This window comes from Acromyrmex echinatior, chromosome 2, assembly GCF_024713525.1.
Source record: "Acromyrmex echinatior isolate Ae372 chromosome 2, ASM2471352v2, whole genome shotgun sequence".
Lineage (NCBI taxonomy): Eukaryota > Metazoa > Arthropoda > Insecta > Hymenoptera > Formicidae > Acromyrmex > Acromyrmex echinatior.
The window spans coordinates 12,928,239-12,943,316 of NC_141853.1; the positions used below are offsets into that span (position 1 = coordinate 12,928,239).

The 15,078-nt window shown below is 30.9% G+C and overlaps 1 protein-coding gene across 6 annotated transcripts in view; it reads right to left on the reverse strand.

The window, feature by feature from the left end:
* pps (protein partner of snf) overlaps positions 1 to 15,064 on the reverse strand; it is a 28,557-nt gene extending 13,493 nt beyond the window's left edge. The window contains exons 1-14 of one of the 6 annotated variants that reach the window (XM_011066184.2): positions 14,942 to 15,064; positions 14,581 to 14,857; positions 14,133 to 14,325; positions 13,408 to 13,543; positions 13,025 to 13,291; positions 12,573 to 12,805; positions 12,340 to 12,511; positions 11,955 to 12,251; positions 11,217 to 11,882; positions 10,700 to 11,131; positions 7,243 to 7,367; positions 4,042 to 4,358; positions 1,626 to 1,861; positions 1,105 to 1,548 (exon numbers count right to left, since the gene is read on the reverse strand). In XM_011066184.2, the coding sequence (XP_011064486.1) occupies positions 1,105 to 1,548; positions 1,626 to 1,861; positions 4,042 to 4,358; positions 7,243 to 7,367; positions 10,700 to 11,131; positions 11,217 to 11,882; positions 11,955 to 12,251; positions 12,340 to 12,511; positions 12,573 to 12,805; positions 13,025 to 13,291; positions 13,408 to 13,534 (3,316 nt within the window). In that variant the 5' untranslated portion in view covers positions 13,535 to 13,543; positions 14,133 to 14,325; positions 14,581 to 14,857; positions 14,942 to 15,064. The other 5 variants (XM_011066206.2, XM_011066199.2, XM_011066191.2 and 2 more) reach the window with 5 other exon arrangements.
* Between the last annotated feature and the right edge of the window lie 14 nt (positions 15,065 to 15,078).

Here is a 15,078-nt window from a genome sequence, read left to right on the forward strand (position 1 = left end):
TATAAAGTTCCACAAGAAAACTCTATAATCGTCAGATCCAAGAACTTGTTAGTAAGAAGGGTATCATACTTCCTCTTCCTATTCAATGACTAAACATTCTTGAATTTGGTGGTCATTATGAGAAGTACTATCATGGGGAGCGGTGCAACTGTAACAATTGCCCATTGCCAATCACAGTGACTTCTGCATAGAGAGTTTAGGGTTATTTTTTTTTTAACGCTGTGATAGGCTTGTGCGCAATTGGATCGTGGCAATTGCCATATACTCATATGTACTCTAATGACAAGTGGAACATCTTCCAGAAGATTTTGAAGTTCACTGGTAAGAAAATAAAAGGCTTGAACGATAGTAAATGGCTTTGAATTATTTTGGAAGACCAACATATTATAAATTAATAAGCTCGAAATAGGCTATACGCACTAATTAAAAAAAAAAAAAAGATACTGTTTCATTTTAAAAAGTAAGTCACCTTGAAATCTCAGAGACATCTCTATTTGGAAAAAATATGTGTCCAAAAAATATCTCCCACGAAATAGAACAAGAACTATGGCATACAAAAAAACTTGAGCAATAAAACGTAAGCAGTAAGTGAATTGGCCAATCACAGTAGAGACCATGAGTTCGTAAAGTAAGCAGTAACAAATCAGAGAGAAGAAAATAAACATGTTTTTTCTTACTGCTTAAGTTTTTCTCTATGTGCTCTGGCATTTTAGATTTTACTTAAAACATTTTGCTTTTAAATAACAAATAGTTCAAAAGATAGTAGAAAATTATAAACACCCTGTATGTACACGCGTATGTGCATGCATATGTAATGAAGTCCGTCTATTATGAACAAACTCCCTTTTTATTCTCAATTTTCCTCTGAATTGTTACTATTATCTAATGATAAATATGCAAAATAAAATATACCTACAAACAATTTAGAAACAAAGCAAGTAAAAAACAAAAAATATCGCGTTTGCTATAATTCCACGTGATTACATAGAAAATGAATAATAAAATAGCAACACAGAAGAAATTAAATTTCTAAAAAAAATGATATAGAATAGAGGGATTTAAATATTTTTAATATTTAATGAGAACCATATATGATTAACTTACCAGTAAGAACTTTACCAGTTTTTTTATCAAAGACTACTACTCTAGTCTCATGTTTTGCCTTCATAGTTTCTGACGTAGGCAATTTTACAGATTTTATATTTGATCCAGATGGCACAGGTTTGTCCTTAGTTAAAGTTTCCTGAGCATGTGCAAGAATACACGCATCTGAACAATAAATGCTAGAATTTCTGGCTTCTTTCTTACAAACAACACATTGCATTGTGCTGGAAGCTGAAGCAACACTGTGGTCAATGGAAGAACTCGACGGAGATATTTCTTTCGGTAACACATCTTGCGATAATGAATTTTCATCCACTGATTCGACTTTTGCTTTTTGTTTTCCGGGTAGTGATTGCAAATTTGACTTTATCTTTTCTTCTTCGGCTTTCTTTTTTAGACAATTCGGACAAACCCACTCTATGCCTTTTTCCTCCATTTGTTGACCTATCATACATTTGTATAAAATAGATATCGTATAACATAAATTAAAATAAATATTTTCTCTCGTCATATATACTTACCCATAGCTTTACTGACATGTACACATTTTCCATGGAACCAATCTTCACAAACATCACAGCATATCATAAATCGATTGTTATGTGGTCGTTTGCAGATACACCATAATCGATCTGGATCATCTTCGGAATCTGAATTATCTTCCTCATCATCTTCGTCATCTTCTTCTTCTTCATTTATTACTTGTTCCGTTTTCAATTCATCCTTGTTATGTAGCTGTTGTTGAACTGATATCTGACTGTATGTTAAAACAATTATTAAAATTTAATCAAAAGTATCCAAGTAGCAATGATATTTAAAGGTTCGTCTACAATGGGCAGTAGCAGTAGTGATAAGACTGTAAGACACGTCAGGAGTAAGCTGATTTTTCCGGTATAATAGGACAATAGTAAATCCGTAAGCAACAACAGAATAGAATGTAGCCATTCACTTGCGAACTTACTTTACGTCCTATTATACTGGAAAATTAGCTTGTTTCCGATGTGTCTTGCAGCCTTATTACTACTGCTACTGCCCATTGTATTTAGATGATGTTTAAGACGCAGAACATGGGTCGCAGGTCGTAAAACTAGAAACTAACTTAATATTATATATTGCAATCATAATAGGTTGTAAGATGCTGAACGCAGAAAGTTGGGACAGCTTCCACTTTCGCGTCCTGCGTCCTACATATTGTTTACGATCTGAAATACGTTTCATTTACGATCTGCATTTGCGTCTTATGTAGATCGGACTTTAGTATTACTGACAATATATATATGCGTTAATATTTTTAGTATTTTTTTCAATCAGACGATCAATATTATTGACGATATATTTTTTTTATTTTAATTTGACAAACATTAACTATTGTACTGTGACATACTGTGACATGGATCCTAATAAAGCGATACTGCTTGAGAATCAAAATCCAGATCATCATTAGCATTTTACGTCAATCTATCAATATTAACACTGCACAAGATCAGTAATATTGTCAGTATTTATTAATATTGGCAGTATTATTGATTGTGTAGTGTCGCCTTAATATTTACTTATGTTATTTGAGAACCATATATTTTTTACTGACTATAGAAATCAATGTCTTAAACGGTCTAGCTGGATCTTAAATGCTTGTCCAATTTGTGTAAATTTATATACTACGTACGTAGTTCTTCGAAACGCGCGCCGAAATGATTTTTCGATCTTGAAATGCTAACTCTACTAAACTACCGCAGTATATCACGAATTAAATTGACTAGCAATTTAACAATTTGATGCTTTTCCGCATCTTCGAACGATCTTAACCCTAGCACACTGTTATTTTTGGTTACCTTCCCGGCCACATCAGGGTCCTGCAACTTTGTCATGCTATATTTTTGGACAGAATACGTATTTTTTAGCTCAAAATTAAGTAACATTTATATCTCGAAGTCAGACAAAGACATATAAATATGAATAAATATGAAATAAATAATATTTTATTTTCAATTAATTACAATGCTTCAAAGAAATTTTATTGGAAAAATTTGCAAAAAATGATTACTTTGGATTAAAAATTCTCAAATTTTTGAATTTAATGTTTAAGCAAAAACTGTAGGATTTTTTTAGTTCACCCTTTAAGCTAATAAAAAAAAATCCAGGTTAGACTTTCAATCGAGATAATATTTTTCGCAATAAGAATTATTTGCAGATTTTATTAGGTGTTGGAATTAATTCGTAGCGTTTTACAAGTGATGGGAAGTACTTTCATTAATGTATTTTTTAATGCTCATGTGAAATAAATAACATTCTTTCATTAAAAAACGCTACGAATTAATTCCAACACCTAATAACATGTCTTCATTTTAATATGTACTCAGCATTATTAAGATCATTCGAAAATGCGGAAAAGCATCAAATTGTTAAATTGCTATTCAATTTAATTCGTAATATTACTGTGATAGTTTAGTACAGTTAGCGTTTCAAGACCGAAAAATCATTTCGGCGCGCGTTTCAAAGGACTACATACATAAATATATACATACGTAAATATATAAATTTACAAAAAATCGTACAAGCATTTAAGATCCAGCTAGACCGTTAAGGCATTGATTTTTAGTTTGTGTTATCACATATATGGTCCTATAATATATTATATCATATATTTATACTTTATTCTCATACTATTATTATGTTAATAAAGCAATATTTGATAATAAAAACTGCATTATTATTTTATGTATATATATATATATATATATATATATATTAGATAATAGATTTTATATTAAATAAAAATATATTTATAATAATCTATCAAACTATATAAAAATTTTTTTATTTTAAGATAATAATATAGAAATAATCGAATATACGCTCTTGTGTAACAGATTTTAGATAAAACTATTTGTTACTGCATCCAAATCTTCAACTTATAATAATATAGTATAAGCTTACGTAAGCTTCTGCATTTTCTTTGTAGGTTCGGGATTTGTCTGCGGCACCTCGATTTTTTCTTGCAATCGTTTACTTCTGGTGGCAGGTGCTTCGATAGGTGGTAACTTAATCACACGATTACCTCGAATGATTTGAATAGTCTCTTTATCGTCCTTTGAAGATTTTTTGCTTGTTTCTTTCGACACATTTGTTTGTGCCGTTGATGTTGTCTCTGCTAACTTAGAATCTTGTTCGGGTGATATTAATGTAGGCATAAGCATGCTATCTGATGCCAATGACTCTGGTATCATTCGTGGCTTGGGATCACTTAGTGTAGACTGTAAGCAACAAAAAATACTTTAGGAATAAAATTCTAATTATCTTATAAAACAATTATGTATTTAGTTAATTGTTTTAAGGGGGAGAGGGGTTGTCCATTGACATTCAAAAATCAAAGACACTGAGCTGATCAGCTAGCAAAAATTGACTGATATTCGAGGTCGGTGTGTTACAGTTTAGATAGGACAAAGATCAAGAGAAGACTATTTATGAGAAAGCTGTATCTTGATTTCTGAAGGGAAAAAATTAAATGTAGAAGTAAAATTCTACTAGAAGATTCGCCTAGTGGAGAACCTAATTAATAGCATAAAATTGCTAACGAAAAGGTGACGCCAAGGTGGTAGTGCAATTGTTAATGAGGTATAGTACCAATTATCGCAAGTATAAGTTTCTATTATATATTCAATTATAGATGAGATCGAGATTAATCTCCACATCCTCAGCCGATATTTAGCATATACTTGACTAAGATACCAATTGCTGAACTCGGATTTTTTTCTTTTGACAAAATGCGACCCTATCTTAATCTAGTTAGAAATAAAGAGGCATAATATTTAATCTAATTGCCATAAACGAATTATTGAAGAGAATTACCCTATAGATCTATTATTATTATCATCGTTATCATTGTTATTATTATGAACTATTTCTACTAATATTTTGACCGTCAAGGTAAATTTGGTATTGCTTAATCCTTATGTCAATATCTGTTAGTTTTACTGTATCCGAGTACTCACTATGCAATTTCGCATGTTGGAGATTGTAATAAATGTTCTCTATACTTCTTATCAAGACCATCTTCAGAATTATTTTAGCAATAGCTTGTTTAAGGATCAACATACTAAATAATTCTCCCTATTCTCTTCTTTATAGAGTGAATAAAATAGGATGTTGAGATCTTGTAAAAAAATTCCCTGAGAATTCCCGAATTTCCTAAATATTTTTGTTTAAAATTCCAAGTAACATTAGACTATTTTTTAAGAGGGTATTTTATTTTAACGGAAAAAATTTTTTTTTTCATTTTCTTGTAATTTGGGATCTTAAAAATGTGTCCCTAAAACGTTGAGACGAAATTCGTCAAATTGACCGAGCTACTAAAGGTTTAGAGGACGCAGCGCCCATACGACGCGAGATTACGTCCGGCAAGTCCATTTGCATCAAGTAGTATTAAGGCCATGGCATACAAAAAAACTGAAGTAGTAATACGTAAACAGTAAGCAAATTGATTAATTACCGTAAAGTCCGTAAGACTATAATATAAGCAGTAGCCAATCCAATATGTTGATTTCCTTACTGCTTACGTCTTACTGCCTTAAGTTTTTGTTTGCCATGACCCTTACTCTATGCAGTCAGATGGTACCGTATGTAGCTCAGGATGATTTTTTATAAGGATGCGTTTGGAAACATCATCCGGGTGTGTGCCCTCATGTATTATCCTTATTTAACATTGAGTGAATAAGAATAAAACGGTACACGGGGACACGGGTGATATTTCCGAACGCATCTGTGAAATCCTAATCTGTGAAATTTCGTTCAAAATTTCTGTTACAGGGATTAGTGTGTTCTCGAACTTTTCAAGGAAGGTATTTTATGTGATGCTATAGCCGACTAAAGGTAAGTTACTGAAATTATTCACTTCGTAAATGCATAAGAAACTTTAAACGCATTTTTCTCGAAACGACTTTTTTCAAATCGAGCGTGTATTTTTCTTACAAACTACTGGGCCAATCGACTTGCGCTTTGACACATATATAGTGTACATATTAGGCTATCGTTTGACTCTCCAACTTTTTGATATCTTCAAAATTACTATTTTTCCGGAAATGAATATTTTTTAGTAAAAATCGAAATACTTTCAAGCGCCGCCATTTTGTCAATTTTTTTCTCCAATTATTTATTAGAGGACCGAACTACATTTACGATAACTACATTTGTGAAAAATAAAACAAAGAAAAATTCGTTTGTTTCAGATGACGACAAGCAATCACCGTCCGATGAAAACAAATTTTTCGAGCATGATCTGTGGATTTATTTATAACTTTTATAATTAACAATAAAACGCTTTGTAAAAATTTGAGGTATTATTTTAAATAAAGATAAATGTAAAATACATAACATTAGCTATATAGATTTAATCATATTTACAAATTTAATTCCTAAAAATCGTCTTAAAAACGAAGTCTACGACTTCCAAAGTAGAATACCCTCTTAATTCAACTTCAAACAAAATCAAGTGCAAACAACGCAAATATATTAATGATTAATAGAAAATAAAAATTCCACGAAATATATTTATCATTTTCTACAATTAAATCCGCAAAATTTACGGTATAGTATAAGAAATTCATTGCAATATATACACATGTAATACATAAAAAAATATTTAATCTCTGAACTATTATTTAAATACAAAACTAAGTATTTTTTAAAATATAAAATAGTGTATATTTAATTTTTCTCACAATTCTAAATCTGATTAAAGCTTTATATGACATATGTATCATTCATATAAAAACATTTTAAGATAACTCTACACGATCAATAATATTGATCAGTAACATTGAATCAGTAATAATGACAATACACATCAATATTTTTAATATTTTTACAACCTTACATGATCAATATTCTTGGCAATATATTTTACTTTAATTTTACGTACAATATCTCTTTCACTATGACATATACTGTGACACCCAATAAAGCGATCCTAATAAAGCAATATTGATGCTCGAGAAAAATCTAAATCATCATCAGTATTCTACATCAATCCATCAATATTAATCACAGACGATCAATAATATTATTAGTATTTGTTAATAATAATGGTATTATTGACTGTGTAGAATCACTTTTAAAATAACGTTACACAAATACACTTACATGTTCAGCTAAATCGACTCCAAGTTCCTCTTGTAACAATAATGCTTCAGCAAGTAATTCTTCTTCATGTTTGCTAGCTTCCATTTCTAAAGTAGCCAATAAATGTTCTTCTCCTTCAATTCCAACTTAAACAAGTATATATAAAATGCTTTTAATAATTATTATTCTAACATAATTTTTAAAACATAGAAAGAGAAAATGAGAGAAGAAAAAAAAGGGAAAGGAGATTCCTCAAAATGAATCACAAATTGACATTTGGTGGGAGAGAGATCAATTTACAGTGAATTACATTTCATTACTTCATGTAACTGTACAAATTTACGCATTCTTTTTTTCACAAGTTCATATATGTATATAAAATTAAATTTCAACAATGGTAGAAATTCGATATTCTAATATTAAAACTATAATATCAACAATAATTATATTAGGACTCTCGAATTGTAAACAATACAAAAAGATAAATAGTAGGCTAATGAGAGTCAGCAATGATAAATGGCAGAATTATTTAGTGAACAATCAATAATCAGATATTGGATTGATGTCTTCTTTATTTTGCAAAATATTAAATATTAAATATAAATTTTTTAAAATAAAGAAGACATCAATCCAATATCTGATTATTGATTGTTCACTAAATAATAGTACCGTTTATCGTTGCTGATTCTCATTAGCCTACTATATTTATCTTTTTGTATTGTTTATAATATCAACTTCTTACATTTAAAAATTACCAATTCCTTTCATCTGAAAATGACATGCATCGATATCAATAACAAAATTATTATTAATAGATGTAAGAAATAAGCGCATTCTTTACACATACCTCATTATATAGGATATGGAAAAAATCGGGACCCTGGAATATCTCGAGAAAAATAAGTTTTACAAAAAATATTTCAATTAAAAATTGTAGGGTTTTAAGTAACGCATTACATGGCAATGTGAATGTGACCATGAATAGTATTCAGGTTACATAAAAATCACTTTAAAATTTTGAAATGGAAGTTCCCTTTTTCATTACATCTTTGTAGCTGACTTCAAAAGCTTTTCAAAACACTATAATAAAGTTAGTTTTCATTAAAAACTTTTCGAATTATAAGAATATACTTGAAAATTACACTACTACCGACATTAGTATTTTTCAAGACCTAGGATATGGTCAACGCGATGTTGCAAACGCTGTGAAGCATTTTTTAATTGGTTTGTAAAATTCTTCTTGATCCATCAAACGCTTCATTTATAGCGAGACTTTGACCACAGCCCTAATAACAACTGATCTTGCTGATATATGTCAAGGGCTGACATATGCATTCCGAGTTACGCATGAAGCGCATGATGCATCATTTGACCTTATTGTTCACCAAATAATAAAGAAAGATACAGCATGCGCAACTTGAAATGCACCCAAGGTCAAGGTAATCACATCGAGGTAAATCTAACAATGTGACCAACATTCAAAGATTTTAGCCGTCAGTCAGACATTTTGGATAATGTTAATCCTTAGTACACCTCTTAGTTTTTGGCACCCTGTATACGGTCATTCGTGTCGTGAATTAATTTTCATCTTTTAGTATATGTAAAGTATATGTAAATTATTAAACATTTTTACATATATTTTGATATCTTTAGAAAATATCTGTATAGTTATATATTCATAACAAATAATCATAGATAAATGTTATAACTAAATATAGTCAATAAAATGAGAAAAATGCACTGTTTCATATAAAAATGTAAAACTGAAACAAAAATGTTTACAGGAAAAATATAGTTCAATATCTTAAAATTGATATTCCAAACTACTAAAAAAAAAAAATAGTTTAAGTCTCGACTATCCAAAAAATTTAGTTATTGAGTAACCTGAAAATATTTTTTTAATATGCATGAATAACTATAAATTGAAGATATACTGCATTTACATTTTAAACAATGCATTTTATTATTGCTATTGTATTAAAAAAACTTATAATTTATTAGGAAAATGTTCTTTATAACATTACAGACAACATAATATATAATATTACTGACTTTTAGCACAAGGGTGCCAAAAATCGTGTTTACTAAGCTAACATGTGTTATTCTAGGGTTAAATTCTTTTTTAAATAATTCGCGAAATATTCCCGCAATACAACCGAGAATTAGTTGAAAATAAAGAAAAAAATAAATTTTTTAATTACAAAAAATATATATTCTGTACACATATTGGGTCATTTGTGACCCAGAGATGAATTTCAGAGTTATATCAATTAAAGGATACGTACAAATTGAGGCCGGCAACGCATAAAACTTGTTGCCAAACGTTTTTTAATAATAGAAAAGAAATGCGCAGGACACGAATGATTTAAAGATATGTATTAAGAGTTAATATCGATAATGTAACTTTCAAGCTTTAAAAGTTTCTTAATAAAAACTTTATTATAACATCTTAAAAAACTCTCAAAGTCAGCTACATGAATGTGCAATAAAAAGTTAAGGTATTCCCATTTCAACATTTCAAAGTGATTTTTACATGACCTTAACAATGTTATTCAAAATCACATTCACATTGCTATATAAGACGTTACTTACCCTACTATTAATTTAAATATACTTTCAAATATATTTTTCCCAGGGAGCCCAGTACTTTTTCCATATCCTATTTATAAAATTATATGAAATAAAAAATTAAAAAGTATAAAAATCAATTCTTTCCTCCGTTCTTTATAATATTTACTAAAACGGGAGAGGGAGAGGGAGAGGGGGGGAAGCCGAAAGAAAATAGAGAGGAAATGGAAAGGAAGAAGAGACTAGAGAGGAAAGAAGAAAAAGAGACAAAGGGGGATAGAGATGTTTTAAAAAATGGATAACAATCCATACAAGATGAAGAAATCCTGAAGTAAGGTAAATTTAAATTATAGATGGGGGAATACATTTATCATTATAAAGAGAAAGATACACGCATATATTTTTATCAGTAGAGAATATTTTGAAAATAAAACTTTTATTATTTTAGATAACATAATTTAAAATATAGTAGAGGAGGGGGAAAAGGAGCAATATCATAAATTAAATAATACTCTCTAATGAAGCAGTATGATGCTAGAGACAGCAATGTAAAATATAAAATTCATATATTACATATACATGATCAATAATATTGTACGAGTATATTACATGATTTCATAATGTAAAGAACGAAATGTTTTTACTAATAAAATTATAATATGAACAAATTAAAGAACTGAACGAACAAAAGTACAAAATATATTGCAATGTACTTATTACAATAGCATTATGTAGTTTATAAAAATAAGAGAAAATAGAACAATAATAGTATATATAAGAAATTCTCCATTGTAAAATATGAACAGAAATAATAAACAATAGTTTTTTTAAAATTATTTGAAAATAAATAACAAATTGGTATTAAGAAAACGATATTACAAAATCAGTTTAATATAAGGCTTAATTTTACCTGTATCTAACGATGGTTGCAATTCTTCAGTCGAAGGTGTCTTAGTTTCTGATTTTTGTTCATTTTCACTTCCTGGCATTACATTACTGTTACTTCCGTCAAGATTTAATTGCGATTCTGGCTGAATAGACTGTTCAGATGTATTAAATATTGTCTTCTTATTAGAAAGATTAGAAGTATTCTGCACATTTGAAGCAGCAGAGATGCCAATATTTAATGAAACGGCTGTGGAAATATAACCAGTTGGCGATTCAGATGTAGATATTGCTGTTGCAAAAGACGTAGGCAGAGTCATAGTTGTTGCAGCACTATCTACAACTTTCCCGTCATTATTCGAACTCACACGTCGAATTATATCTGGTGTTGAGAAAAGTGCGGGACCTAGAGTATCGCCCGGAGCCTTTCGATTATCTCTTTTAAGCTTCTTCGCATCTGTAAAAAATATTTTAGAAATATAATTTAATGTGTAAAATTCACTTTGATTCGCTCTTAAGTAACGAAGTAAAGAAATACTAACTATCTAATGTCTTGATCTCTATAGGTTTTGCGGAATTTTCTTCCCCTTTCAAAATTGATTCTATACTGGTGTCAGATTTTCTCTTTTCTCTCTTTATATCGCTAGGCTTGATTTTTATCGGCGTGTTGCCGATAGAAAAAACTGTTTTCGATTGTTGCTGTATTGGCGAGCTTTGGTTTGCACTTTGTTGTTGTGTCATAGACTGTTGTGACGCGAGTTGTTGCGTCAATACTGCCTTTACTGGAGAAACCTGCGCGTTCGAACTCACCGTTTTAGATGCTATTGGTAGTTGTAGTAATTTCCCATCTTTGGTCGTAAAAAATTTTGCACCCGCTGAATTTACAAACTTTTCCTTAGAAATCAATAGGGTCTTTTTAAGACCGACATTTTTTAATTCATTCGGTTTCATCGGAACTTGTTTTTGAATAAAAGTAACCTTCTGATTGCTTCTTCCTTGACCTGGTTTGGTCAATATCATATCACCCTTAATCATATTGGTATTAATTAAATTTGCTTTCACTTGATTTGTTGTTTGTAATATTTTCTCATATGCTGGTGGCGATTCTTGAAGCACAGATGAAGACACTTCTGTAAGCTGCAATTCTTCCTTTTTCTTTCCACAGAGTGTCTTGACTTGTCTCTTATTCTTAGTAGGGCTAAATCTCTCTAATAATTGAAAAATAATATTATTTTCCTCGGCTATAAAATCAAATATTTTCCAATAAACTAATTACGCACCCGATTTGTCGTCTTTTTCAGGCGTTTTCATTGCGTTAACAGCAGCAGCCATCTCCATATCCAATCGTCGCACCTGTTCCATATCCAGTTGCTTATTTTGACCTCTCCTTCGAGCAGCTGTCATGCTACCACCTCTTGTAGTAAGACCTTTTCGTCCTCCTCGAGCTCTAGCATTACTTCTCTTACGAAGGCCAAAATCTGAATCGTTATCATTATCAGATGGTTCTGATTCCGAAGATTCTGTAGACGATTCTGTGATATCATTTTCTTCTTCTTCCTTGTTATTTTTGGTTTGTACTGTAAACATGATTATAATAACATTTTGCCGTTATAATATCAATATAAAGAATATAATTGGTATAAAAAATAATTATTGAAATGATACATTTAGTTATTCCTTGATGAGCATTTGTTATACTTCTCGACACTGAATGCCCTGACAATTTAGGAGTCCCAATAATGCTTGTATTGGCTCTAGAAGGTCCAGTTGTATTTGGTGGTGTAGATATAATCGTCTTACGTATTGATCTATTCATCTGTTTGCTTTGCAATGATATCTATAATGCAGGAATAAAATAATTAGTAACAATGTTGTTTACTATAAATATATGTAATTACATTTATGTTCTTAACCCCAACATTGTCCATGTCGTTAATGGGCGGTGACATAATAGTTCGAGGAGAGGATGATTGATGTATATATTGTATATCATTGGGTTCAGATAAATCATCAATAATTGGTAAGGGATCCCTTGGCACAGGATCATTGGGTGACAATCTGCTTGTGTAACAATGGTCCAGCTGTATATTATATCGCATCGTATTCTGTAACTCTTCTATTGATAACATATCTAAAAAGAATTAATACATACAAAAGTTGCATAGATTAATTATAAAATCAGAAATAAAAAGTAAATTTGTGCAATATCTCAAGTTTTGTATTGACACTAATAATAAAATTTGATAATGTAGACAAAAACTTCTTTATCATTGCAATTATAAGACTGGAATAAAAAAGAACTTTAACGAAAAAAAAAAATTATATATATATATATATATATACAAAATACCAAGCATCGCAGTAACATTTTCTCCAAGTATCTGCTTTGCCTCTTCACTTTGCAGAGCTGTTTCTAATCTTTCCAACTGTTCTGGATCCATCTCCATAAAAGGATCTACTAATCCACCTGGATCGGTACTGACATTTGTGCTTACCGAGCTTGCTGTAGAATGAGCAAATGTCGGTGGATCTACTGTCAAGGTTATATCTCCATTTTCAGTATCTGTATCAGCTTGTCCTAATCGTACCACACTAACATTAGCACTTGATTGATTCACTGAAATGACGATTCAGTTATTATTGCAGTTGTTATGCGGTATTATTCATTTATGTCAATCCTTCACAAGACATTATTATATGTTTTACTTTATTAACTTGTTTGCAATTGCTTACTTATCAAATTTTGTAGAGTTGCTTGATCAACAGATATTATCCCATCATCAGTGACAACAATGATTAATGTATCATCCTTTTTCTCGGAATTGCTTTCCTGGGGCTCAATGACATATGAACTAGACATTCTGTTTGCCTGCAAAACAAATTTTTTTTGTACTTATATATACTTTCATTTTTTGTTTCCATAAAGGATTAGTATGCAATAAATGTTTCCAGTATTACAATGAACACAGATACAACAGCTTAACGAGTACATGTTATTTCAGATTTATCACGGACTTATTTCAATCAAAGAGAAAAATTACAGATCGTTTATTCATTATCGTACCTGCTGAATGTATTCATTCATTCAAAAGTTTTAACCAAAGTTACAACCAAAGTTACTAATTAATCTAACACGATTTACTGAATCATCGACTGACAGGGAAAGAATTTATTAATTTTGATTCACTATTAAACGTATACTCAATAAAGTCATAGGTTATATATTCCAATATATATTGATATGTATTCAGAATCTGTATTTTGTATTTTATAGATTTTCAATATAGCGTGTCAGTTTTAGATAATTCAATAGGGCTACATTCCAAAATATCTTTTCTAAAAAAAATTTTATTCCAAGTATACAGTATATGTATACCACATTATAATAAAATTTTCCTTGAAAGACGAATCTTTTTGGAATCTAATTCCCTTATTAGGGAACGTAAGGTTACGATTACCTGGATGCGTAATTGTACAAATGTTCTCCAAAAGTTCCACAAAATTGAGCTTATTGATCAATAGCATTACAATGTTGTATGCATTCTCGGGCACTGCACGGCCATGTCGATGGAAACACGTTATGCTCCCACATCAAAATTCACCTGTCCACGGCGTCCATGCCATAATCGTGAAAACCAGTACTGACTAACACTGTAACGATATCGTTCTTCTGTACATAAAAACGAAACGGAAATGAGGCGGAAATTAAGCGATTGGTAATATCACGATCGAGTGGAATGTCGTTGTATCACTTTACGTTGCTGAGACGCGGAGTGAGTAACGAATAACGAAAGCGGTAGCGAGAAATCGATAAGCGTACTTTGAAGCAATCGTCTTCCTAACTAGTAAACAACGGTACAATACCGCCAAACGCTATCGAGCGAGCGGCCATTTTGTTTGACCTACGTTTGATATCGTCGATCGGTGGTAGCCGTAACCGTCCAGTTGCGTTGCAGCGTACCCGTTGCGCTCTCTCGTTGTCAACTCATTCCTCGCAAATGAACCCTCGATATTACTTCCTTATGATGACGATGCAATTTCCTTATACAAAACTTTCCGCTCAAAGTTCCACATTCATCAATGATTTACCGCATCATCCGTCGGGCTGATTACGCAGATATATAGGTATGTACATATGCCATGACATACATACGTTGTGCGTCGTGTACGGTGCATTGCGCAACTAGGGGATCGATTGAAAATGAGATGAAAAATGAACAAATTCACTAAAATATTTCATTAGTTAACACACAGCTAATTTGCTCACTTTTGTAATTTTCATCTCATTTCAAGATGTTTTAAGATACACTATTGATCACAATGGTTCGACGTTCAGTTTGGACGCTTTCAGTGCTTCAGTTTTATCCCTGTTTTACGTCGAAGCCGTAAGCCGTAAGAAATTGG